At 47.9% G+C, this 25,862-nt stretch overlaps 1 protein-coding gene and 1 pseudogene across 2 annotated transcripts in view; one reads left to right on the top strand and one right to left on the bottom strand.

Annotated features, from left to right (window-relative positions):
* ALPK2 (alpha kinase 2) overlaps positions 1-25,862 on the bottom strand; it is a gene marked incomplete at both ends in the record, with an annotated part of 115,820 nt that overhangs the window by 17,913 nt on the left and 72,045 nt on the right. The window contains 6 exon segments of the mRNA XM_082853600.1: positions 1,817-2,034; positions 13,442-13,530; positions 15,011-15,285; positions 19,054-19,089; positions 19,190-19,317; positions 24,085-24,232. Of these exon segments, the coding sequence (XP_082709726.1) occupies positions 1,817-2,034; positions 13,442-13,530; positions 15,011-15,285; positions 19,054-19,089; positions 19,190-19,317; positions 24,085-24,232 (894 nt within the window).
* Positions 8,507-11,133, top strand: LOC309970578 (developmental pluripotency-associated protein 4-like; annotated as a pseudogene). The gene is made up of 4 exons: positions 8,507-8,516; positions 8,778-8,890; positions 10,333-10,489; positions 10,694-11,133. The product of its transcript is annotated as a developmental pluripotency-associated protein 4-like (transcript).

Here is a 25,862-nt window from a genome sequence, read left to right as displayed (position 1 = left end):
GATAGTGTACTGTAGGTATGTAAGGTGTTATCGTTAGGCAAAGCTGGGTGAAGGGTACATGGGGACCCCTCTGTACGTTTTTGCAATCTCTCATGCCTATGGTTATTTCAAAAGTTTTTTTAAAATAGGGAACTCTTACTATGTGTCCATGCTGCGCTAAATGTCTTGCTATCTCATTTCATCCTCCCAACCACCCCACGTGGAAATTACTGAGGCACAGAGAGGTAAGTGGTTTGCCCAAGGCTAACAGCTAGAAAGTGGAGGTGCAGGAAATAGAACCCACAGGCATTCTTGCTCTTCACCACCATGATGTATAGAGCTTGGGATTCTTATACGTGACAATGTCTGACATTAGTAGGTACTCAGTTATAGTTCAGAGTTTTCTCTTAAAGCATTATTATTTGGAAAGGAAAAGGAATAGGAAAGCCCCTGTGGCAGAAGCTGTTGGGACCCTGCCCATCACCCTCACCCTCACCCCTTCCATGCACACAGCTCTAAGTCCAGGTACCACCACCAGCATCTCTTGGCCTGAGAACACGCTCTGATCACAGGCACCTGCTTTGCTCAGCGTGGCTTGCCCATGTGCTGGTGGCAAACGCAGGGGAGTTAACACCCCCATCTAGAACAGCCTGCTGCTGGTAAGTAAAGGGAGTTGGAGTATAAATACCCCTGCTCCCTCACTCCTTGGGTGTGCTAATTCTGAGAAGTGTGTTCTGCCCAGCCTCCCCCAGTTTCCCCAGCAGGCATGAGCTTCAGTAACACAGTGGTAACCGGGTATAAGGTACCCTATTGACTTTCTTTCCCTTCCCTGCCACACTCCCTCAGTCTCCTACCAGTGTTTCCTGGGATCCCCTCCCAAATATTTGCACTTGAACATTTGCGTGCAATAAAGGATTCACCTTGCCTAAATAAAGGATTCGTTTTTTGCCCAACTTTTTGGAGGTAACTGCTAAGCTCTGATAAGAGTGTCCAAAGAGGCTAGAGGCAGAGGTCAGTCTCACGAGCAGGCAGTGACGGCTCCCTAATAAAATCTCTGAACACCAAGTCTCAGGGGAGCTCTCCTGGTTGGCAGTGCCCCCACATCACTGATGGGGGAAGCACTGTCCCCACGGCTTCACCAGGAGGGGACAAATGGGAATTCCCACCTGGTCTCTCCTGGACTCTTTCCCGTGTGTCTCTTCCCTTGGTTGATTTGAGTATCTTTTCACTATAATAAACCGTAACCATGAACATAATAGCTTTCCTGAGTTCCCTGAGTCCTCCCAGGAAATTAATGAACTTGAGGGTGGTCTTGGGGAAACTGCAACTTTGTCTCAGGGCTGTCTCTGTGGGAAACCTAATTATGACATCCCTACTTCATACAACAAATGTATTCCCCAGAATGTGGGTATAAACTGAAAACATGCTGTAAATTCGCCAGCAGAGCCTGAAATCTAAAGCAACTGTGAAAGATCCTTTCGCCTATTAAGAGTGAATTCTTACATTTTAATTTATCTTTTGGTACATCTGGATTTTCATGTGTACGTCTGAATTTGTGCCTATTGAGGATATAGAGCGCCAGTTTTTGGTTACCTGTTGTAATGGGAAGGTGCTGCTAGAATGAATTATTAAAATGTACTTTGTTACTCCATTGAGTTGCTCGTTTAGGGCTCCTTTGTTGCTTTGTTTCTGATGAGACATTAGTAACACTTTCTGCTGGTGAAGGTGCTTACAGTCTGTACCCAGCAGACCTCTCCCTCTGCCCGCCCCCACCCCCCACCAGGAACATCCCAGGCCCACAGCATCCCTGGAGCCCAGGCCAAGCCACTCTCCTCACCCTGCATGTCTGTGACCAGGAGGCAGCCACTTGTCTTCTGGTAGACCCAGTGCTGGAAGGTGCAACATTTCTGACCAGCCTCCGATTCTCTTCTCAAGAAGTTTATCTCCTTCCCATCCCTGATGGAATACTTCACAAATTCTCCAATCAGCTCTTCCTCCACTGTTGCGTATGGGATATTGTTCTCAGGTCGATGGATAAGGAAAATAGGAATGATCCTGGAAGGGAAGAGAACATGGGCACACGTCGTGTTCTCAGATGGGAATAAAGATGGCGGGGATATTCTATCCTGACCTGGAGGAGTAGGGAGCTGCAGGATAAATCCCTGGGTTCCATCAGCTATAGACTAAAAATTCCCCCAATGATTGTTCAGTGGATAAAAGGATGTGTTCCTTTTATTTGTTCCTAGAGTTGGTGAGAAACTCCTCCTTGGGATGGAGTTTAATTGCTCATGTAGCAATGAATGTCTTCATTATAGGCATACCTCAATGACCCACTGGTCAGGTGACTAACCTGACCCATCCATCCAGCATCTATCCACCCTTCCATCCATCCTTCCTTTCAGTCAACAAATATTCATTCAGTGGCTTCTATGTGTCTTCCAGACACTGTTCCAGAAAACAGCAGTAAAGAAAAGAGGCTCTGCTCTCAGGGATCTTACATTTAAATGAAGAAGACAGACAATAAACAAGCGTCTAGTGCCCTGTGCTATATGAAGAAAACTAAAGCAGTGGAGAGGAGAGAGGTAGCACAGGGTGTGGAGGAGGGGTTGCGATTTTATTTAGGGAGGTCAGAGAAGGCCTTGATCGTAAAGGACATTTGAGCAGAGACCTGTAGGAGGTGGGCACGGAGAGAGCCATGAGGACGTCTATGGAAGGAACATTCCAAGTAGAAGGAAGAGCAAAGGGAAGAGGCCCTGGGCAGGAGCATGTGGGGCGTGTTCAAACAGCAGCGAGGGGCCGACGTGGCTGGAGAGCTTTGAGCAAGGGGAGCGTGGTGGTTTGCGTGAGGATGGGAGAAAACGGGGAGCTGGACCTTGGGGAGTCTGGGCCACTTGAGAAACTTTGCCCTTTGTACTGAGCAGGAACAGAAGCCACTGGAGGGTTTTGGATACAGGAGTGACATGATCAAACTTGCATGTGACAGGGATCACCCTGCCACCCTGCGTGGTACGGAGCGTGAAAGGGCAGACGCAGGACACAGGGAGGAGGCCATGTGAGAACGATGGCAGCTGGAGGTGGAGAGGTGATCAGATCCCGCACTGACCCATTCACCGTCACACCACCCTAGATGATTATCCCCAGCCTGCTCCTCTCTCCTCAGACCGCCCACGCCTTCTCCCCAGCCTCACTCTCAGATGAGGACCTTGCTTCCTGTTGGACTGTGAAAACTGAAACAATGAGAAACTCTCACAGCTACACCCACCACGTGCTCCTGCCTCCCAAGGTCAGTGCCCACGTCCTCTGCCCGCCCACCATCTACAGTGGAGGAGCCCTCCTTGCTGCTACCTGAACCATCTCTCCGCTGGTGCCCTGGATCCCAACCCCTCCCTGATGCTCAAGGATATCGTTCCAGTGACGGTTCCCCACTCTCTCTCCCACCAGGGTTTCCCCCTACAGACTCATTCCCAATGGCAACAGGGAGTAATAACTCTACTCAGCCTGTGGACCTCACAGCCCACCCCCACTACCGACTCACCGTTTACATCAAAACCCAAATCAGCTGTAGACTCACTGTCTCCAATCCCTTCCCTCCCGTTCAGTCTTGAATCCACTCAAAGTGACTTTCCTGCTTAAAGAAGCCTCAGTCAAGGGCACCACAAGCACCATGTTGCTGAGGCTAATTGTCCCTTCTCAGCCCTCATCTCACTCACCCTCAATGGCACTGGACACTGGATCACTCACTTCTTTTTAAGACACTTTCCCGTGGCTTCCAGAAACTCACTTCCTCTTGGTTTTCTTTCTGCTTCACTGGCTACTTCCTGTCTCCTTTCCTGGTTCCTCATTTCTCCCCAACCTTTACACCCTGGCACGCCCTGGGATAGCTCTTCTCACTCTGCACACGTTCCCTACTGACCCTCCTTGTTTTAAATACAGTTCATATACCGGCAGTTTCCACATTTATATCTCCAGCCCAGACCTCTCCCCTTAACTCCCAACTCACATCTCCAGCTGCCTACTCTCCATCTACACTTGATGTCTAAAAGGCGTCTCAAATTTAACATGGCAGGACTTCCCTGCCATGGCACAGTGGTTAAGGATCTGCCTGCCAATGCAGGGGACACAGGTTCAAGACCTGGTCCAGGAAGATCCCACATGCCGCAGAGCAACTAAGCCTGCAAGCCACAACTACTGAGCCCACGTGCCGCAACTACTGAAGCCCACGCGACTAGAGCCCATGCAACAAGAGAAGCCACCGCAATGAGAAGCCCACGCACCGCAACGAAGAGTAGCCCCCGCTCGCTGCAACTAGAGAAAGCCCGCGCACAGCAACAAAGGCCCAATGCAGCAAAAAAAGAAAGAAAAAAAAAATTTAACGTGGCAAAAACTGAACTAGTCATTTGCCTCCACCCCAACGTCTGTAGAGTTGATTGGCAACTCTACCTTTGCATTCTTTCCCTTCAACAAAAATCTGCTGAATAGCTTGTGCCAGGATCTCAAAGATTCAGGGGAGGGGAGACGAGAGACACAGTCCCTGCTTTCCAAGGGCAGTCGTTGGGGAGGTGCCCAGAGGAGGGACATCTAACCCCCAACTCCCAGCTGATAAAGACAGTCAGCAGCCAGGTGTGTGTGGCCTGAGTTGTGAAGACTAAGGAGGGATAAGCTGGCAGAGTGGGAAGCAAGAGGGAGAAGCCATCCAACAACTCCACGCCTGTGCTTGGTACCCACAGCTCAGGCTCCCTCCATCCGCACCCGCACAAGTCAGTCCGAGTCCCACGTCCTGGTCCTCTCTGCACCCTACCTGGCCTGGCCTGAAGCTTCCCCGACGCTTCTGAGTTCCACCAAGTGATGCTCTGCCTCCCCCCAACCCCTTCCCAGATGCAGTTAGTCCAGCACTGAACAGATCTGGTGTCACAACTGCCCATTCCCTTTTGTCACCAGGTGAGGAATAAATTGCATGAGAGCTTGTGAAATGGTATACATGAACCCACCTCACCCACTACTCACCGCAGGAAAATACGTGTACAGCAGGGTCAGCACCCTGTTACCTAGGGACCAGCTCCAGTCAGATGCCTGTTTTCATACAGCCCACAAGAATGGTTTTTACAGATGAACATTTGCAATTGATTGGCTTTTAGGGAACACTAACTCTGAACCCCAAATGTAAGCAAAGTTACTTTAAAAAGTTAGCAAAATGCCACTTAAAAAGAAAGAATTCCATTCTTCTATTAGGAAATCTGTATAATTCATCAATAAAGATTTGTAGCTACTGGTTTTCTTTACTGTTACATAAGCATCTACCTAATAGCGTTGATTTTGCCTATGGACCTACACAGCCTAAAACAGTTACTATCTGGCCCTTTGCAGAAAGCGTTTGCCAACCCCTGGTCTCAAGTTTTGTCTTCTGTTGGTGAATGCTTTTGTTTCTTCTCTCTGCCTCAAGGTCACAAACATGTTCTTGTCTCCCCATGTTAAAAACAACCAGCACCGCCCTTCCTTTGGGGGGACTTTGCCCTTAGATTTCATTCTGATTTTCCTTGTTTCCTTCACTTCTTGAAAGGAGCGCCTCCATTTGTATCCATGGCCTCAGTTCCAATTCCCTCTTTGACCCATTACCCCTCATCTTCCAAAGTCCCCGCCTGCTGTGGTCATCCATTCTGATGGCCTCTGATTATTCCCCAGGACCCTTCCGCAGCATCTGACAGTGTGTGTTTAATTTTTATTGGCGTATAGTTGGCTTACAATGCTGCGTTAGTTTCTATTGCACAGCAAAGTGGATCAGTTATACATATATCCACTCTCTTTAGATTCTTTTCCCATATAGGCCATAATAGAGTATTGACTAGAGTTCCCTGTCCAATACGGTAGGTCATTAAATAGATAACTAATAAGCTTCTGACAGTGTTGACCCCTTTTGCCCTCCAGAATCACCCTCTTGCCTGGACTCTGGGGACAGTGTCCCCTCCTGGCTCTTGTTCCACTGACGTTGCCCCTGAGCATTTGCCGGCCCCTGCTCAGCACTGACTCCGAGCCCTGCATGTTCGTGTTTCTCGAGCTTCCATCCTTGGTCCTTCCCTCCCCTTGTTCTATGCACTCTACGCAGGTAAGCCCACCACTTGCACAGTTGCTGTGATCATCCGTCTGCAGATGCCCAGCAAACCAGCGCACTGCCTCCCTTCTCTTTCCGCTCCAGGCTTAGATGATTGAATTGCTGCAGTCTGATGGGCCACAGAGACCACACACCTCAGACTCGGCCCACGCAAAAGTATTCACCTCGCCTTACACCTACGTGAGTCTTCTCCCTGCCTATACTGTCTTCAAGTGGCGGCATTGTCTACCCACTGTCCCAAGTTCAGAGTCAACCTTCTCTCCCTTTTCACTCCTTCCATGAAGTCTGGTTAAACACACCTACCTACCGAATGTCACGCAAGCCCATTCTTTCCTCTCAAACTCCCCATGGCCATGGCTTAGCTCCACTGTCACTGCCTCTTTCTTGGGCAACAGAAACAACTTTCAGACTGGTCTCACCACGTCCAGCCTCTGGGCCTTGTCCTTGGACGTCCATTGCTGACGGACAGATAGCTCTAAGAGCCACGTCCGCACAGAGGATTTTTAGGGCAATGAAACTACTCTGTATGATACATTACAGTTATCATACGTTATAGTATCATTAGACATTTGTCCAAACCCACAGAATGTACAACCCTAATGTACACTGTGGACTTAGGGTGACGATGATGTGTCAATGTGGATTCAATTATAACAGACGTTCCCGTCTGTTGGGGGATGTTGGTAATGGGGGAGGCTGTGTATGTGTGGAGCCTGAGTGGATATGGGAAATCTGTCCCCTCCATTCAATTTTGCTGTGAACCTAAAACTATTCCAAAGATTAAACTCTGTTAAAAACAACAGGGGCTTCCCTGGTGGCGCAGTGGTTGAGAGTCCGGCTGCGATGCAGGGGACACGGGTTCGTGCCCCGGTCTGGGAAGATCCCACGTGCCACTGAGCGGCTGGTCCCGTGAGCCATGGCCGCTGAGCCTGCGCGTCCGGAGCCTGTGCTCCGCAACGGGAGAGGCCGCGACAGTGAGAGGCCCGCGTACCAAAAAACAACAACAACAAGAACAACAACGTGTCTGCTGCGCTGCTCAAGGCTCCCCTGCTGAAAGCTTCTGGTTAGCCCCTGTCTCCCTCTCGCCCCGATGCTCATTAGCTGGGCATTGAAGGTTCTTTGCATTCTGACCCCCAACCTGCCTCTGGCCTCTTTCTCTGCCCCCCTTTTTTCTACCCTGCCAGTACTCTAGATTTACTGAGCATTTTCCATCTCCTTGAAAACCTTCTTTCACAGCTCTTCATTTCTTTCTTTGAACACGCTGTTCCCTTTGCTGGCAGTTCTCCACCCTTACTCTCCATCTGGCAAACTCCTACTCATTCTTCAACACCCTCCTCCTCCTGGGAGGTTTTCCAGACCCCCTACCTCCTCCATGTCCCCATAACTCCTTGCACTTCATGCCAGCACACTGGGTTTTTGGTTTTTGGGGCTTTTTTTTTTTTTTTTTTTTGCAGTATGCTGGCCTCTCGCTATTGTGGCCTCTCCCATTGTGGAGCACAGGCTCCGGACGCGCAGGCTCAGCGGCCATGGCTCACGGGCCCAGCCACTCCGCGGCATGTGAGATCTTTCCAGACCGGGGCATGAACCCGTGTCCCCTGCATCGGCAGGTGGACTCTCAACCACTGCGCCACCAGGGAAGCCCCAGCACACTGGGTTTTGTCCTACATGCCTTGCACTCCCACTGGCTGTGAGGCGCAAGAACCTATTGCGTTTTCTTTGTATTCGTTAAGGGCCCATCACCTAGCGTGCAACAAAGCCTGGCGCATGGTACATGCACAGTGTTTGGCAAAAATGAATGAATGTTTATATAAGACCAAGTTTCTCAGTCTCAGCATTATTGAAGTTTGGGGCCAGATAATTCCTCATTGTGGGGCTGTCCTGTGCATTATAGGATGTTTAGCAACACCTCTGGCCGCTTCTCACTAGAGGCCAGTAGCACCCCTCCCAGTCACAACCATTAAAATGATGCAGGATCTGATCTGACAAACTTGTAGATAGTCAGAGAAGAGGTCACCTAGTTAAGTGTTGATCACACAGATGTCATTTTCAAGGACTTAAAGTAGAAATCATGATAGCCACCCCAAGGAAAAGGTAAGATGCTGATTTTTTGATGCTCATGAATGTAAAAAATATTTTTAATACAGATTATTTGTCAAATGGGTAAACAAATAGGTATAAGTCCCTAATGCAGGCCCCTACCAACTGTCGATGTATTTAAAGGCTCAGAAAGTAGGCTTCTGGAAGGGTCTAAGTGCCACACACACACACACAAAAAAAAACATTAATGGTGTGACAGTCCCCTGCGTCCAGTGATGGTCACCTGGCTTGGGGAGGGGAATGGCTGGTGTCAGTTCTCTTAGTAAAACCACACAGAGCCCTATCACGAGAAGGCCTCAGACGTGGCCCAGGTTTTGCGTCAGAATGTCTACAGGTAAAGATACAGAACAATTCTGCAACACTCAGCAACCAAATCCAAGCTTAGGAAAAGTCATGGGGGCAGCAGGGCCGGTGGCCTCCCTTCTCCCTTCAAAAATACTATCACAGACACTACCATCATTTCTCTCTCTGGGGGGACATGAGTCCCCTTTTCCAGTGAGATGAGGGGGAAGGCCTCTTACTTTGAAGGGAGGCTTGAGTTGGGCACCCCGGCCGGGTCCGCACTCACACCACAGGGCGCCGCCTGCTTCCCCAGGGGTGAGGACAGAGGAGAGCGGATTCTCCCAGAGCGTGGAGAGCATCCGGGCCTGTGCTGTTTCCACCCACATCCTGCCTCCTCCTGGGAGTTCAGCTGGAGGCTACACACAGGTGTCTGAGTCAAAGACTGTTGGGAAAACATTTTTATATTAAACAAAGAGGGAAGAATACAAAATTCAAGTGAATTTTAAAGACACAAAAGGTAACATTTCAAAGAAACGACTCTGCAGGCAGATTACTTCAGATTAAGCCCCCAGAGCTTCTGAAGGGAACATATTTATCCTCCTCTGCCATTTACGAGTATTTCCTTGAGAAAATGTGAGGAGGATGCCTCCTTTCCCGCCCCATCTCTCTCGGGAGCATTTCTGGACCAGGACAATGTCCTTTGAGACACCAAGTGGCCGACCCTTCAAACACCAACGTTCTCTGATTACTAATCACGGCGGGAGTCATTTTAAGCACTATTTCTACTTCTAGGATGAAAGCGTTTGTGTCTTCTTTTATCAAAGAAATGTCAAGTATTAGCCAGTGGGCTGGTGGGCCCACCTGAGGCAGTGGGCCCTTCCCAGCACCCCTGAAATCAGCCTGGGGTGTCCCCAGCCTCCCTCTGACAACTTGGTCATTTCTGAAGGATTTGGGGCATCCACGTTGCCTCCTGAGGACGCCCTGAAGACAGCTGGCCACTGACCCTGCCGCAGGGCAAAAGGGTGTTCAGGGTTGACCTGGGTTCTTACTCGTTCCGTAGCCCTAAAAACCAGAGATGGAGCTGGCCGTGATTCAGGGTGGTAACTAGGCATGGTCCCTGCCCAGGGGGATCCTTTGCATGAAGAACGCTGACTCTACCGTCATTCACAAATTCAAAACCGGAAGCTGCTGGAATGCGGAGGGTTTTCTCTTCTAGACCCACCCGCCCAGAAAAGGGAAGCGTAGGGCCAGCCTCGCGGTCTGGAAATAAACACATCCCCACCCCAGGCAGGCCAACCACCCAGCCTCGCGCCCTGTATCTGCAGAGGAGCCTGAGGCTTGGCGGGGAACCCGCTGGCCGCCCTCCCTTGGCTCGCCGCTTGGGAGCCCTTTCCCCTCACTGGCTGCCTCCTTGCAGGGATCGCGCTGAGGCCCTCCCCCCTTTGTTCTGCCCCTCCCCTCACAGCCATCTGCCAAGTGGCCACGTCTCCGTGGGCCCTGCACGTCCTCCCTGCTCAGCGGAGCATCTAGAGGCTGACAGGTGGGCGTCCGAATCATCCCCACCCCTCCAGAGACACACGCGCCCCCCGTGCCCTCTCCTCTCAAACCGCGCTCACTTACACCTTTGCTAACGTGGTTTCAAGCACAGAGGCCTTTGAGGAAGCCGCGTGGACCTTAGGCCAGGGGCCGTTTCAGAAGTAAGGAGAGTCCTCGTGCTCAGAAAGGAAGTCAAGGTTGGTAAAACGGAGAGAGCTAACGAACAGGAGAGGAACTCCAGGGTCACAGAAAGAACATGCAAGCTGCAAATTCAAATCGACGTCAGCAGAAGCGGCAGAGGAACGGGGGCTTCTGCTGAACCAAATACACAGGCAGACTCGGCGAAGGGGACCCAAAGAAATGATCTGTGAAAAGTGACAAAGCTTCCTGTCCACAAAAGATGCCACAGTGTTGTGACAGCCTGAGACCTCAGAAGAAGACACCCATACCTCCCTTACCTTCTAACCTGCCGCCCCCCCGCCCCACGCCGTCAGCCTGATTCACCAAGACGTTTTGCAGGCTTGGCGCCAGCGATTACCACCGAGAACCAGAGGCCGGAAGTGAGACGGACAGAAGCAGCCCTATGAGCTGTTCACCTTCCTCCAAAAACATTCCTGCCACAGCAGAAGAGGCCAGGATCCTATCAGCATGTGGAAGATAAAAGATAGACAAGGGGGAGCTGCCTCTGGAAAGTGCTGATAAAAAGAGGTCTTTGGATGGGACCAATTCTCCTAAAGTGGCTGCTCCTCCTGAGGAGGGGGCGCCCGCCCTCGAAGACCTACTGCTCTCCTTGAGGGAGTTAATACAATCGTGTCAACTGCTGACCCAGAGGCTGTGCTTGCTTCCTGGAGCAGAACTGTAGCCGGGCCGAGAAGACAGACTCAGCGGAATCACAGGAGGCCGGTGTGGTCAGGTGGTGCGTGGTCCACGGGCGAAGTCTCCCCGCTCCCCCACTAGGGCTGGGCTCATTACAGTTTCATGCCGGACAGGCTTGGGTTCTTGAAAAACAGAGGAGGGGCTCTGCACTCTTCTCCCTTCCTGCCGGCAATTTTCCACCCAACACCTGGGGGAACCACACGCTGCGCCCTGAGTGTGTTCGTAGGAATCAAGCATTAGCGAAAAGCCCGCGGTAAGGCTACACCACCCGGAAAAAGGGTTCAGCTATAATGATAGTTAACGACAGAGAAGTGACTACAGTCCACTCCGTGGTGCCCCTTGACAGCTGAACTGTGGGCCGCTCCACACGCTCCATGCTTCCTGCTTACAGGAACACAGCCAGGGGGGGACACAGCCTGGCCGTTGCATGGGGAAAAAAAAGCCTGTGAACTACCTGACAGGAAGCCACAGTGGAAGTGGCTCTCTCTGCAAAGAGCCCCGGCCCTGAGAGGGCAGGGAAGGAAGGAGATGAGACATTTTACAAATATGAACTCACTGAATGGAATTAATTTACCTGAAAGGGCCTCCGATAAGTTTCTACGCTGGGGAAGACGGGGCTTATAGACAAAACTTGAAACTTGGTTATGTTCACCTTAACCAACATTCAAACCTATCATCGCCAGGAATGGTTCAAACAGAAATGTGTCTTCTGATGTGACACAGTATATCACTGACAATCTTCTTGCCAAAAAGATGTAATATGCATCACTTCACAAGGAAGCAATCAGTCCTGATTATACCTGTTGTCCCGGCATAATTAAGAGACCCCCTTGTTCGGCATAGCAGTCTCTTAGACATAGCTATATGTAAATATTCAGAGCTATGCACTTAAGATGTCTATTTTTACTTTAAGTTTTATACATAATTTTTTAAGTGTCCTGGAATGAATGGTAAGTTACAGTTCCTCTAGTAAAAAGGGTGGTTTTGGAATAATTGGGGAAATTTTAATATAGCTTGGATATTAGGTGATACTATAGCAATGTTAAATGTGTTGGTTTTGATAGCTATTGTGGTTATATAGGAATATGTACACAGAATCTACAGAAAGAATATTGAATTAACTATTAACAATTGGTCAGTGAGGTGCAAAATATACAGGTGTTATACCAACTTTTGTTTCAAAAGTTTTTAAAGTTTAAAAAAAAAAAAGAATGCTGTGTGTTTCCAGTATAGGATCCTGATTTTGGGTCAGTGAACATGGAATCAGGCACAGATGCCCTTTTTTGGACCCTTATCCCTCCATGTACTGTCCTCGTCCATGAGTTCACAAATCCTCCCACAGTAAGGAAGGAAACGTATTTGGATACCAAAACATCCTCATCTGTCTCCAGGGCGGTGACAGATTTACTCGGAAGCTGATTAAGCCCTTGTCCTTCACCCGCACAGACCCTTTCCAAGTCCCCGGACACGTCTTGATATTCATAATTGTGTTCTTTTCCTTAGAAAAGCCCCCAAGTTGTGTAATGAGTCAAGCTGCACAAAGCTTGGGTGTGCCCCTGCGGGAGGGCGCTGTGGCTCCACGCCTGGTGGACGGATTACGGGTGGATTCTTCCTCCTCAAGGAGGAACTGAAGAGGACAGAGCAGGAAGAGGGGGCTAGAGAAACAAGAACAGGACGAGTTCTCATGACAACCCAGTCCAGATTGCCGTCTTAGCGTACTTAACAGAAACGCAATTGAAAGTGGTTTTCTTTGCATTATGTTAATTTTTCTTGAAGTTGCTGAGAACTGTTTGTATACTAAGTATGTTAAGCATTTCTTGGAGAAGAACAGCAAGCATTAGACTTTATACATGGTGTGTCCAACATACCACCTCAGGGTTGTTTTTTTTTTCCATTTCGTGAGTTAACAGAGATAATGCAGACAAGAGTCCCTTCCTTCTTTCCTCTCCTTTCCCAGTTTCTACTCATATGTAAATGACTGGTCTGTCTGAAGTTTCCACCGTGCACTGGCACAGCCTTTTCTCTTCCCCTTTATGATCTCAACCAGATAAGCAGATCAGTAAATACAAGCTCCAGACACCCCAACATATGCTTGTGCCAATCGATATTTAGTCAACGAGTGGATAAAAGTCAGTGTAGTTTACCTCTGTAGGGTTCCAGGAATCGGGTACTATGCTCCTATGTTCCTGATGTCCCAGCTCATTCTTCCCTGACACACCACCATATTTATTTTCATCACAGGACTCCTGTTCTATTTGTTTATGGTTTAGACAATGTAATACCCATGAGAGTAGATACATTTTCTATTTAACATGGTATATGCATTTATTTAATTATTCCATCCATACACACATTTACTGAAATATCTAGCAAGTCTTTTTCTGCAAGCCTCTGGTGACTCAGTGAAGAATAGGATAGCAGCTGTGTGTGCCCTCTTAGAGCTTACAGACAGACACCAGTTGAAATGTGTGTCCTACCGTTTCTCCTCACCCTCTCATCCCTCAGTGCCCCGCAAGTCCCGCAACAAATTAGAGGAGGGGGGGCACAAGGGGGAATCATACTCACTCTGGCACATCTCCAAAGCCTTCCAGAGGCTGTGCTTCAGCGGCGTAGATCTTGGCGTAGTATCTGGCGGTATTTTGAACGTAGCACTCCTAGATCACCCAAGTACATGGGAAAGCCCAGTGATTAGAAGAAATTCAGAGAGCATTGCCCGGTAAGGCTCAAATTTCCCAATATAGGTTAAGCCAATGGATTTCCAAACCCATCCCTTCGTTGGGGGCACAGAAGCAACAGTGAATGTAGCCTACAGTTGGCCACTTGCAGAGGAGCTCTGAGATCTGAAGGAACCATCCGGGTGAAGGTCAAGTGGTCTCTAGGGCTAGGTGTCCCTGAACTATGAAATTTCTAGAACCCGCATGGCTGAAGTTCACCCCTGAGCTAAGGGGACTGGTCCCTGGGCAGGATGTCAGATAGAGCACGGGGACTGTTGGATTTCCCATGAGCTACCCCATCTGAGGTTCTTCTTCAAAGGTGTAACTTGAGCTGTAAGCAATGAACACCTTGCCAAGATTGTTGGCTTAGAAAAGCCCTACAGAGTGGAAAGCAGAATCCAGTAGTCTGGAGTCTGGGGGATTTTCCATGACTGGGCCAGATGGTACTTGAAATGGAAGGAATATTCAGTGAAAGAGAAGAACAAAGGAGGAGAAAGGAGTACAATTGCCAAAGCCTATGCTCAGAGAAGAGGGGTTGTCTTCATGAGTACCAAGTCCCACACGGCATTGCCACATCTGAGATGACCGTGGAGGGACAGTGTTTGAGAGCACCCAAGAGACTCATCTGAGTCTAGCTTATTCGTTTTATAGGTTAAAAAAAAAATTCAGAACGCACCTAGTTTGTGAACGAGCTAGACCCAGCTCTCCTGAAAGCTTGGCCAGCGCTGGCATGGAGTGAAAAGCATGGATGAGGGGTGGGGGAGGGGTGGTGATGCAGGGGGAGGAGATCGTGTTTTCCTCCCCTCCCCTCTTGCCTCAAGGGTCCTACGACTCAGTAACACAGGAGGGAACTTAGGTAGAGACTTGGGTCAATCTCTGTTCATAGCTGATGGGTGGACATTGAACCTAACTCAGGAAGGCAGGAAACAGGACAAACGTTAACCCTTCTGAATATTCCCACCCTCCTTCCTCTTCCCTAAAAGAAACCGAAACACTCCAGAAACTCCCGTTGATTTTGGCTGTCCTTGAGGGTCCCTGGGAATCCTGGCATCCACTGTAATTTGGACACCCCACTTCCCATGTCATTCTGAGTCCAGGTAGATTCAAACCCCTAGGGGTCTGATTGGGCTTCCTAGGAAGCCTTCCTAGAAGTGATCCCAGCCCAGGTAGGAACTGGTGAGGCGCCCCCAGACATAGACTAGTCCCAACTGGCTGGCACGAGGCCAAGAAATCATTCCGAGGCTGAGATGTGATCTCCAGCATTTAGCCTCAATCTAGTGACTCCCTCATAAACATGCCCCAGAGGGAGAGAGACACCCTCTTGGAGACACCCGCATCGATTCTGAGTCTGATTTTCATCTCAGGGTATCATGGGTCCGTCTCACACCTCAAGCAGCACTTTCAGGCCAGTTGGACCTACCTGGGCGGCGAGTTTGTAGTTCCTCTGAATGAGCTCATCATTGTTTCTGGTCCCGTAGGCAACGGCGTTGTGCACCTTGAGCACACAGGTGTGGCCGGGCTTGAAGACTGGTGTGAGGCCCTGCATCACTTTGCTGCGGAAGGCTTTCCGGTGGACCCCTTCCCCAAAGTGCAACTCCTCCGTGGCGATCTGACCGCGCAGACGGCCCCCGAAGTAGCTGTCGCTGAGGAAGTCTCCTCCGAAGATGAGTTGGCTGAATTCAATCTCTTCGTATACTAAAGATATAACACAACTTCCGTTGGACAGGAACATCCCCCAATCCGGCTCCTTGGCTAACAAGCATTCCCACACAGGGACAATGACAAGGTTGGCCTACAGAATCTAGAAGGGGGAACCACGCTAACTCCCAACAGAGGCATAGCTCGAAGGGGAGATGGTTCACTGAGGATGTAGAAGATGGAGGTGAGGCCCCAGTGGATCGGATGAGAGGGGAACAGACGTGGATTGGATGAGAGGGGGAACAGAACTGGGGAGCCCAGGAAAGGAACTGTAGACAGACCCAGAAAACGTGAACAGAATCATGCAAGGTGATTCAAGGCAAGTTGAAAAGACAGATGAAATGTAGAAGAGGGAGGAGGTACCAGTTGTAAGACTGATCTGCTAGATCATTGATCTGCTGATCAATGTTTCCCAATCTTTTTTTTTCATTGTTGACTTCTGCAAGGATTCTTTTCAGTCTTTCCCCCCCAGCTGCACCACAGAAAATTTTAATACCACAGGTGTACTGTGTATCTGGTATGGCTATCTGTGCTTAACACACAAAAATAAGTTTTCTTTTGCCTCCCCAAGACCCAGTTTTGTCCTCTTGGAGGTGATACTGCCTCTGTTAAGACTGACTGGGGTAGTCATAAGAAATAAGTGGGAAAAAACCAAAACAGGTAAAAAGAACTCCCTCTGAAGGGAAGTTGAAAAAAGGTAGAATCATTCTGGATCTACTTGTAAAAAGTACTGAGTTTTCTATCAGCTGTTTGAGTTGATTCTGCATGTGTTTCAGATGACAATCAATTCGATCAGAACGTTGCGTTTTACATGAGAGATGACCAAGTCAGACTTCTGATTGGCCGAGAGAAGAAAATAAGACGGCTTTCAATGAAATAAGATTGTTTAGATTGTAAAAAAGCCACCTTCCACTCCTCAAAAGTCGATGAAAACTCATCTTTCTGAGATAGATATCATCTATCTGGTTCTGTGAAAATCCCACTTCACCTTTCTATTTAGAATATTTAGCAAAATATTTTTCTCTTTGAAAAATATTTTCCAATCATATGTTTTAAGGGCAGCCTATGACCAATGTGATTAGTTAAAAAGTATAAGGGAACAGACTGTTCTTAAAGGGTATTGATTAGTGTCTAGACCTAGTTATTGTCAGAAAGAAAGGAGGCAGGTAGGGGATTTTCAAATAGAGAAAGGAGGTGAAAGTGTCAGTGAAAGAGTATTCAGAGAGCTGCTCCAAGGCAACTCTTTCACAAGGGCTAGCAGAGTGCCCCTGAAGACTAACCTATTTGGGGTTTAGAGAGAATGGGGGCAGAGGAACAGGAAAGCAGGTAGGTAAATGGGACATTTTCCCACATAAATTTTAAAGGAGATAGGATGAAATCTGTGAAAGAGCTAAGTAATAGAACGAGAAAGTTATAGAGAAGAGTAGAGTTTAAGTTAAATTTTAGAATTAGGTAATGAAATGGAGAGGGAATGCTACTTATACAACCCAAATCTTAATTCTAGTTACATGATTGATGAACAGTTTTGCCCCCAAGACCTCTGAAAGGATACAGGAAATGCTTTATGTATGTACACCAGAGCCCAGTGAATCTGAGCTATATTTACCACATTGTTTTCCTTCAAAAGTCCCAAAGTTTCTAAAATTCAATTGTTCTTGAAAGTTAAAAGTTTGTGTATTTTAAAATTCAAATTTAATTAACTAAAGACAAAAGTTGTTCCAGACTCTCTGCTTAGTAATAGAAAGGAACATTTTTAGTGCCGTACTGTATAGGGATGGGCGTATGTGTGGGGATGAGTAATTTTCCCTAAGAAAAAATACACGACGAGCATGGACTCCACCATCCTCGATAATCCTGTCCATAATTTCCAGAAATGTCCACTTAACCAGGATAAAACAATGCCAGAAAAATACATCTTAGAATTTTTCTTTGAAAGCCGCGCGTGCCACCATTAAGTTGTGCTTTATTTGAATCATTCATTTGGGGCTTTTATTAGACTTTTAGTTAGTGATCAATTTGTAAAATGTTATATGTTCCTCCCCTAGAGATTTAAATAAAATATCTAGTGAGAGGTTCCTCCAGATAAGAACAGTGATAAAGCAGTCATTGGAAACTTCTTCATCTGAAGGTACATGGAAGGCAGAGGAAGGTATGGCCTCCCCAGCCCCGTGAGCCACTGAAACTGGACCCACAGTCTCATGGAGAAGCAGCTGGCAGAAGGTGATGTCTTCAGGGTCTAGACCCCAACCCAATAGTGGGAGTCACAGGGCTACAATAGCGGTGACCAGCACCTCATCCTCACAGGGGTCTCATTCCTGACTGGTAAAGCCTTGAGAAACGAGTCTCTGCTAACCTAAATTAACCAGGTCAGAGCAAGAGTCTGGGATGGGATGCCAAGCGATGCTAAGCAGCTGATGGAACAGAGAAACCTTCCTTCTGAAGGTCATTTTGGTTTTTGACATAAGAAAGGACATTCTTTTGCATATTTAGATTCTTGGGGGGATGGGGACAGATATAGGGAGGGATCTTTAATTACACAAGTACATGACACACTAAAGACATGTAACATTTGAATGGTTTGTGAGGAGTTGGTATTTAAGTCTGTTGTTTTGGATAAATATCACAGCATTTGCTAGACCGTTTCTAAGTCGATATCCCAGCTCCTTGCCTTTAATTACTAGACGTTACTGCATCTTGATCTGTACTGTCTTGTTTTCACAGAGGTTTCAGGGTTTTTATTTGCCTTAAAAGAAAATCAGCACATACAGTGTACACTAGCAGTTTAAACTTAGCATGATGAGAGTATCTGCACCACAGAAATTGGAAAACTGTACAAATCAGGGCCTCCCCAACCCCCTGGCAGGTTGTTAAAAGTTTGGCAGCATATCACTGGGTGCGGATGGGCTCGTGTGTTGGGGACGGATAATTTTCCCCAAGAGGAAATACATGACCAGCATGGACTCAGTGGGTGGCCCAGAGGCAGCCTGAACGTTCAAGGGCAGCTGGTAGCTTGTTGCTACACCAGGAGTGCACAAGTGCCAAAGGAAAGCACAAAAATCCATCTCCCGTTTCCACTAGGATGCAAACGAATGCACTTATTCTCCTAGACACCTGACTCTTTGGGAATCTGTTCAGCTAGTCGAACTGAGAACTAAAACAGCTGGGGAAACAAAACATGCCGTGTGATGCAGAGAACAAACGTAGGGACACCAAGTGGGGAAAGCGGGCGGGGGGTGAGGGGGTGGGATGAACTGGGAGATTGGGATTGACATGTATACACGGATGTGTATAAAACTGATGACTAATAAGAACCTGCTGTATAAAAAAAAAAAATTCAAAAACAAAGATAAGAGATAACAAGTGTTGGTGAGAATGTGGAGAAAAGGAAACCCTTAAAACAAACAAACAAACCATGCTGTGTACGCGCCAGAGGCTGAGAAACCCCATGCAGATGGGCTGGATGCAAGCCTGGTGCTCCACAGAGAAAGTCTAACCCCAAAAGTGCCCCCCGCCCCCTCGCCAACACGGTCCCAACTGCACAGTCTGATCTCTTTAATAATTCACTTCTGGACCTCTGGAGCCTAACACACTCATCACAGGCCCTGTAGTCAGGTTGAAATAGCTTATGAATTCGTCTCCCAGGCATTCCTGAGCTCTCTCCTACTTGGTTCAAAGAGTCGACGGGAATGTTGTTTCTACCATTGCCTATATTTCATGCTTTAGGATGCACCCATTTCCTCTGACGTCCAGCTCAGGTTAGCTTACCTTTAACATCTGGGTGACTTGAAAGTTGTTTGAGAACTGGAAGATGACAGAGAAGAGAACGCCTTCAGTACAAAGCAGCATTCTGAACTGGTAGGGGCTAGCGGTTTTCACTGGAAACGGCAAAGCTGAGGTTTACCTTCTGTGGTGAGTTGAAATTCCGTAGTCACTTTCCCGTAACCGTTCTTGATGCAGCAGGAATAGAGGCCCTGGTCCTTCTGACTGGCTTGAAGGATGGCCAAGGACACAGTGGAGCTGTCTCCTGCTCTGCAGTGGGGGACATGAACGTGGGCACGCATCATCATTCTGAAGTTGCACTTTTCTAACAGGAGAAAGAAACTAACGCTTCCCTGCCCTCGTGAGGTCAGCCAAGGGGCTGGCTGAAAGACAAGATTGTGATCAGCTGTTAAAGCTAACTTATTTGTAGGAGACGATCGGCGTGGTTTTGCTTCACACCCTCACTTCATTATGCAATATGAATGCACGGAAACACCTGGGAGGTTTGACTGCCATTAGTAGAGCAGAGAATGGAAAACGTGAATTCTGGGGGCTTTCGTTAACATTTCTGCTCAGAATTCCTCAGTTGTGTTACTAATCCAGGTGTCCTGGGCTCAAAGGAAACCTGAAAGTTCCAAACCCAGACACAGTAAGAGACAACAGAAAGGGGGTCTTTGTTGTATATAAGGACTCATGGGCTGGAGACTTGAATAGTGTGCTCCCCTCGCAAAGACCACCCATCCATCTGCCCACCCAATCTCAAGTTCCAGGACTGTGCTCTAAACAGAAAGACGCGGTGGTGACAGTGATGACGGTCATGGCTAATGTGTATTGAGCACTTGGTGCGTGTCAGGCATTGTGCCCATCACTTTAAGGGCTATTCCAGGCCATCCCTGGAGCAATCTAACAAATACCATTACTGTCCGCAGCTCACAGGAGAGGAAACAGAGGCACAGTGAGATTAAGCAAGGGGCCTGAGGCCACACGGCCGATGAGAGTAGACTCAGGACTTAAACCAGGTAACCTGACTCTGGAAGCCTCCCCTTGACTGTGATAAGCTGCCTCCCAGTGATGTGTGATCCCTGCCCTCAAATCGGGGATAATTGAGATTAGAGTTAAAGCCACAATCTTTGTTCCAAAGTCTCAAACAGAAAATTTACTTTGCAGCCAAAAAAAATACTCAAATAGTATTCTAGTTTTGTTCTATACGGTGAATTTTGTTAGACATTCACCAAGGTCAGGTGTGTGCAGTGTACGTTTTGGTTCATTTCACAATTCAACAGCAAAATCCACTCATCTCAGTTTGCAGAGCCAACAGAAGTCTTCGTTATCGTTCAGCTTTTCAGTAGACTTCAGGCCTCCGACGTACACATGCCTCTTCTGGAATGGACCCGTGGCTTAAAACAAAGTCCACTAAATCATAATACTTCCTCCAAGCGCATCCTGAATGCATGGTTGAAAGTGGACGCGAACAAGCCCAGTTATAAGGGGACGACTTCCTGGACAGGCTGCCACATACCAAGTCACGGTGGGGGGGGGGGGGCGGCGGGGGGCATGCCGTATCCTCCTCTAGCGGCCTGTTGATGAGCACAGCGTTTGTGGCCCTGAAAGGGGCAGTCGAGATCGGCCAGAAAGGCTGGCGGCTGAACTAGAATGGTCCCGTGACAAGTTCCTTCCGGCCAAGAAATCCTGACGCTTGGCACAGAATCTCGGTGGCCTTTTTCTGTCTTGGCCCACAGAGGCCTTCTTCTACGAGGGGCAGCTGAGGAGTCACAAAGACCTGGATTCAAATCCTGAGCTGAGCTCTGGTCTCTCGCCCTCAGTTTCCTCGTCTGGGAAAGAGGAAAGAGCAAGATCCCCTCCTGGGTGTGCATGAGTAGCAACTGACACCTGGCACGTGAAGCCTGACTGAGGGGTCTAGTCTGGGGAGTGGCCATGAGCCATCAGCGGGGGTCAGCTGCTGTGTGCCCAGTACCGGGAGATCTGGTGATGGGGAAAAAGGCACAGTCTTCACCCGTGAGGGTCTTCCAGTCTGGGAGGAGATAGACACACAGAAAATACCCATATAAACTGTGAGAAGTGAAAAGAAGTGGTCTTGCACCTTTTTGAATCAATAGGGGGAAAGCTTGGTTTCATATTCTTTTACCCTGTAAGGGACACAGGTTTTTGCTTTCAGGGGGAGGAACGGCCAAATGCACAAAGGGCCAAACGGGAGTGGAGCGCAGCTGGGGAGACAAGTGCAAGCAAAAGAAGCTCCAAGTGTGACCGGAGTTAACACAGCCAAGAACTCAATCGGCCGGAGGGGGAGGGCATCTAAACGGGGGGCTTCTCAGCAGAGCCCAGAATCCATCAGCAGCCCCAGGGAGCAGGGGTGAGGACTGCCAGCACCCAGTGCCCACCTTCCAGCCTGGGTGGAGACGTCCTTCCAACGGCCAACCAAGGAGAACCTGCCTCTGATGGCAGCCAGCTCTTCCCTCCCTGCTTGTCCGGCAGCAATGATGTGATCTGTGCTCAGCTTTCAGCCAATCCACTCCATGGGGACAGTGGCCCTTTCTAACGCCCAGGCCACTCCCAAGCACCTCTCTCCCCAGAGTGGAGAATGGGTTCCTGGTTACCAAGGAGGTGCTGACGGCCAAGGTAGCAGTGAAGCGTGCCAGCTTGAGATCTTCTTGGAGCCATTGCACAAGCTACCACTTTCTTCTTGGTTTCCTCAGGGAACATTCACCTTGTCCTAGCCACAAGCACGTGTCCTGACACCTAATTTCCAAAATTGAGCCTATTAAGGAAAAGTATCCTAAACCTGGGGACAAAGGTGAAAGGATGATTGAGTGTCCTTTGTGTGTCACTGGTTAATGGGCTCACCCAAGGAGAAGTTAGTTATAGCAGATGCTCCTCTGTCGGACTTTGCTATTTACTCTTTAAACATCTTTGTAAGATGTTACAGAAAAATCCGAACGAACTTTTTGGTCAACCCAATAGAACCCACCCAGTTATAACTTCTCCTGGACAGAAACCTACAAAAGATAACTCCCAAGGTTTATTACCTGTTGAACATTAACAAGTTTCGTATCCATTTGCAAACATTCCAGCATTCTTTTGCCTGATTAACTGTATAAATCCATTCCTCAGATGTTCCTTTAAACAGCTTTCCCATCTTACTCATTATTTAATGAGTTAGAGAAGGAAGATCTTTGTCACATGTTCCTGTTACATTTGTTTGACAGATCAACTTTTTGATAACTATATCTTGACAAGGCAGTGAGAGATTTCTTGGAGGGACATGTAAAGGAAACATGCAGGGCCCTGGTGGCGCAGTGGTTGAGAGTCCGCCTGCCGATGCAGGGGACATGGGTTCGTGCCCCAGTCTGGGAGGATCCCACATGCCGCGGAGCGGCTGGGCCCGTGAGCCATGGCCGCTGAGCCTGTGCGTCCGGAGCCTGTGCTCCGCAACGGGAGAGGCCACAACAGTGAGAGTCCCGCGTACCGCAAAAAAAAAAAAAAAAAAAGGAAACATGCAACCGGAATTAGGGGTGAAAATTTGATAACGTTTGAAAATCCACCTGAAATATAAATGACTTAATATCAAAGGAGTTATGACTCCCAAATCTCCAGTGGTTGCACAGGGAGGGCACATGGGTGCGCCTAAGCCAGACAGTGTTACCAAGAAGAATGAAGCCAACCTCCCCAAGAACTTAAAGGCCTGGGCCACGTGTCATTAGTAGACGGCGTGCCTACTGAGGTCACACACTTTCTAGAGGGAGGCTAGGTTCTCTAAAGACACCTCAGATGGAAAAGGGACCTGAAAGATTCAAGTGCCAATTTTCAGCTTAGATCAAGAGCAAAAAACGCTGGTTCATTTTCTTGGCTGACGGCTACGGAAAGTACTTTAAATGAATAATTAGCACTTTTTTTTTTAAAATAAAGCTCTAGGGAACCACCTTGATTTTTAAAAAAATCAAGCCATTTATTCTTCATTGTGATTCTTAAGCCTTGCATAAGACAAGCAGGGTAATGACGGCCTTTTAGGTAAAGCAGCTTTATTACAATCATAGTTATAGGAGATGATAACTAGATAACTAGTTGGATTTCTGGCGTGATGTTACAGACAGGAAACTATAGCTCAAGTCCCCCATCGTTGCATTTGGAACAATTGCCAGATGTGTTCCAAGCAGACATTTGATTTAATTTTACAGGAAACTGATTTATCTCACTTTTTCAGCCTATCTGTGATAAGATTAGTGGGTTAAGAACACCTCCCGTGACTCAGGGAGCTGTACTAGGACCTCCTTTGGCAGAAAGGAGCTTCTGAGAATTGTCTGAGTTAGGCTGGTTTCCATCAAACCAGGGCATCTGTTTCTAGAATGAGTCACACCTCCTCAGGTGCAAAAGACAAAGCTTGATTCACCAGTTCACTCGAGCAAGGATTTATTGCTGGAAAGCCTCTTGAGGAAGGTTCGTTCCACACGGGGTATCCTTGGCAATGATGCTCAGTCATCTCTCCTCTCCTCCCCTTCAGCTCCTCTAACCTATGGCCCCAGATATAAACTGGTTTTCCCATCTTAGAGAGGGCAGCTTACCACCCTGGGTAGACGCCACTTTTCTGTAACCTCACGGATTGTTTTTTCCTTTTGATTTACCTTCTTAGCTCTTTGTTAGGTTAATGGGAATTTATGAGAACAGCAAAATGCACGGGCATATAAAAGAGAGCTCTTTAATCTTGGGACCACAGGACCTCAGACTAGAAGATGATTGGACAGGTTCCCCTGATTTTTAAAAATGTGATGAAAGGTTTGTGCCTTCCTAAGGCCACCAAACGTGATGGTAGCCGAGGCAAGGCAAGAACGCTTCACCATCCTCCCTGTCCAGGTATCTGTCCTTTTGTTACTTACCCTTCTTGGATACTCTGGGTGTGGAGTTTCTGCTTCAATCTTCCTTTTACTTCCTATCATTTACTATTTTCCTTTAGAACCATGTTGTGAAATAAACAACCAACTGTGAAAAGTAACCGGGGGGTGGGGGTGGGGGTGGATATCGCACCTTCTCTGCACTTGGGCTATCGACTTTGAATCTTTCATCCACCAGATAGTAGAATCTTCATGAATCTCTGCAAACTGGCAGCTTAATTTTACATTTCCAGAGTGGTCGGGGAACATCTCAGCCTGGATCTTTTTCAGTAATACTGGAGCTGGAAACAAGAAACTTGTAGGTCAGTGTTCTTATAAGAATTGCAGAGAGCCTTAGGGTGGGCAAGAGACTTTCCCATTTTATCACATTTAATTCTCACTACAATCCCAAGAGACAGGGATAATAATTATTACCCTCCATTTGGTGGGTGAGGGAATCTGGTGTCTGAGGGGAGACGGTACTTTCCTCAACAGATAGAAAATGAACAAGTCAGTAACAGGAAACTCCCACTTTTCATTACTTAAAATTCCTGAGTGAGGTCTGCAATGCACAAAGTGAAACAGAACTTGAAACTTTAAAAAAATTGACGGGAGGGATGGGGGTTGTAGATACCAAGTCTATAGGACCTGGGCCAAATAAAGATGCTTTTAGATGACTACCAGATGATCCAGGTCAAAAGTAAAGCTGGGGGTTAGGAAGTAGAATAAAATCTGGACTAGCCGAGTGATGTGGCTAAGCCCCCAGGTGTAAAAGGCAACAACAGTAAGTCATTTGCTGAAGAATATTCATCCATCTTTCCCCTCGATCACAGTTATCTTTGCAGAAAGATATCGGACATCACTGCAATCCATTAGGAGATCAATTTCATTAGCGAAAGAGAACTGTCTACTTGAATGAAATAGGAGCAATACACAATTCCCAGGGGTTAGGCTGAGCTCTTTTTAAATAAGGGACGAGAGGGTGGCACACCAGGTAAATGTGTAATTACTCAGGGCAGCCACTGGGCGGCAGCCTAGACAAGAGGAGGATGGCTGACACAGCCAGGTGGTCAGAATAATTTGGCAGGTAGAGGTTACTGGAAACGTGGTGTTGGTCTATTGCACACTGAGTTTCAAAATTACACAGCTTTGGTAACAAAATGTTATAGAATCCACAGGCAAGCCCAAAGTCATCAATACCGATGCTTTGTTGGCTCTGCTGCCTCAGATTCCACTACTGTGAAATCGTTCATGTGTTAAATGTGCCTCCCGTCTCTTGGCAACAGACTTGGCTTGGATAACAGTGCGTATTGAAAAGCTTGTTTTCTGCCCAGGAAGTAATAATGGGGCGCTTGGGGAACAAATTCTGGCATTAGAGAGTAGCTCAGGGTACTAACAATATTATGGGAGAAAGATTAAATATACCAAGTCCTTACTGACGGCAAAACTCATTTCACTTCATCTGGCCCTACCTAGCTACTGGTGCTAGGTGGTCTGGCCCACGGTGTCAAGCTCTTTCTCTAGAGTCTTGACCAAGCCCACTGCCCCACCTGGGACATATTTCCTCAAGGGCCCTTCCTGGGTGATTTGCTGACACCTAAGAGTTCCTAAGGCTGCCAACCCTGTCCACAACCTGTTGTAAGTTCTGAAGACAAAATTGGGGGAGGGGAATTCAGGGAAAGGCATAAAATGGGCAGAACTAAATGAGGGTCTAGGATAGGAAGCTGGCTTGGTCAGGAGGCCTCAGGGCTTTGGGAAAGGTCACCTGTCCGTGTGGGATGGAGGGAAAAAACAAAACAAAACAGAGGGAGCTAAAATGAGGCTCGAGAGGGAAGCTAGGTTTCTCTGCGGTGTATATTCCGGCCAAGTGTTGAGGGCAAAGGATAGAGAAGTCCCCTGTGACTATAAAGCTTTGCTTGTACTAAGCTTTGA

Source organism: Leucopleurus acutus (assembly GCF_964270905.1).
Source record: "Leucopleurus acutus genome assembly, chromosome: 13".
Classification (NCBI taxonomy): Eukaryota; Metazoa; Chordata; class Mammalia; order Artiodactyla; family Delphinidae; genus Leucopleurus; species Leucopleurus acutus.
Note: the sequence above shows the minus strand (reverse complement) of the source record. Positions and strands in the feature narration are given on the sequence as shown.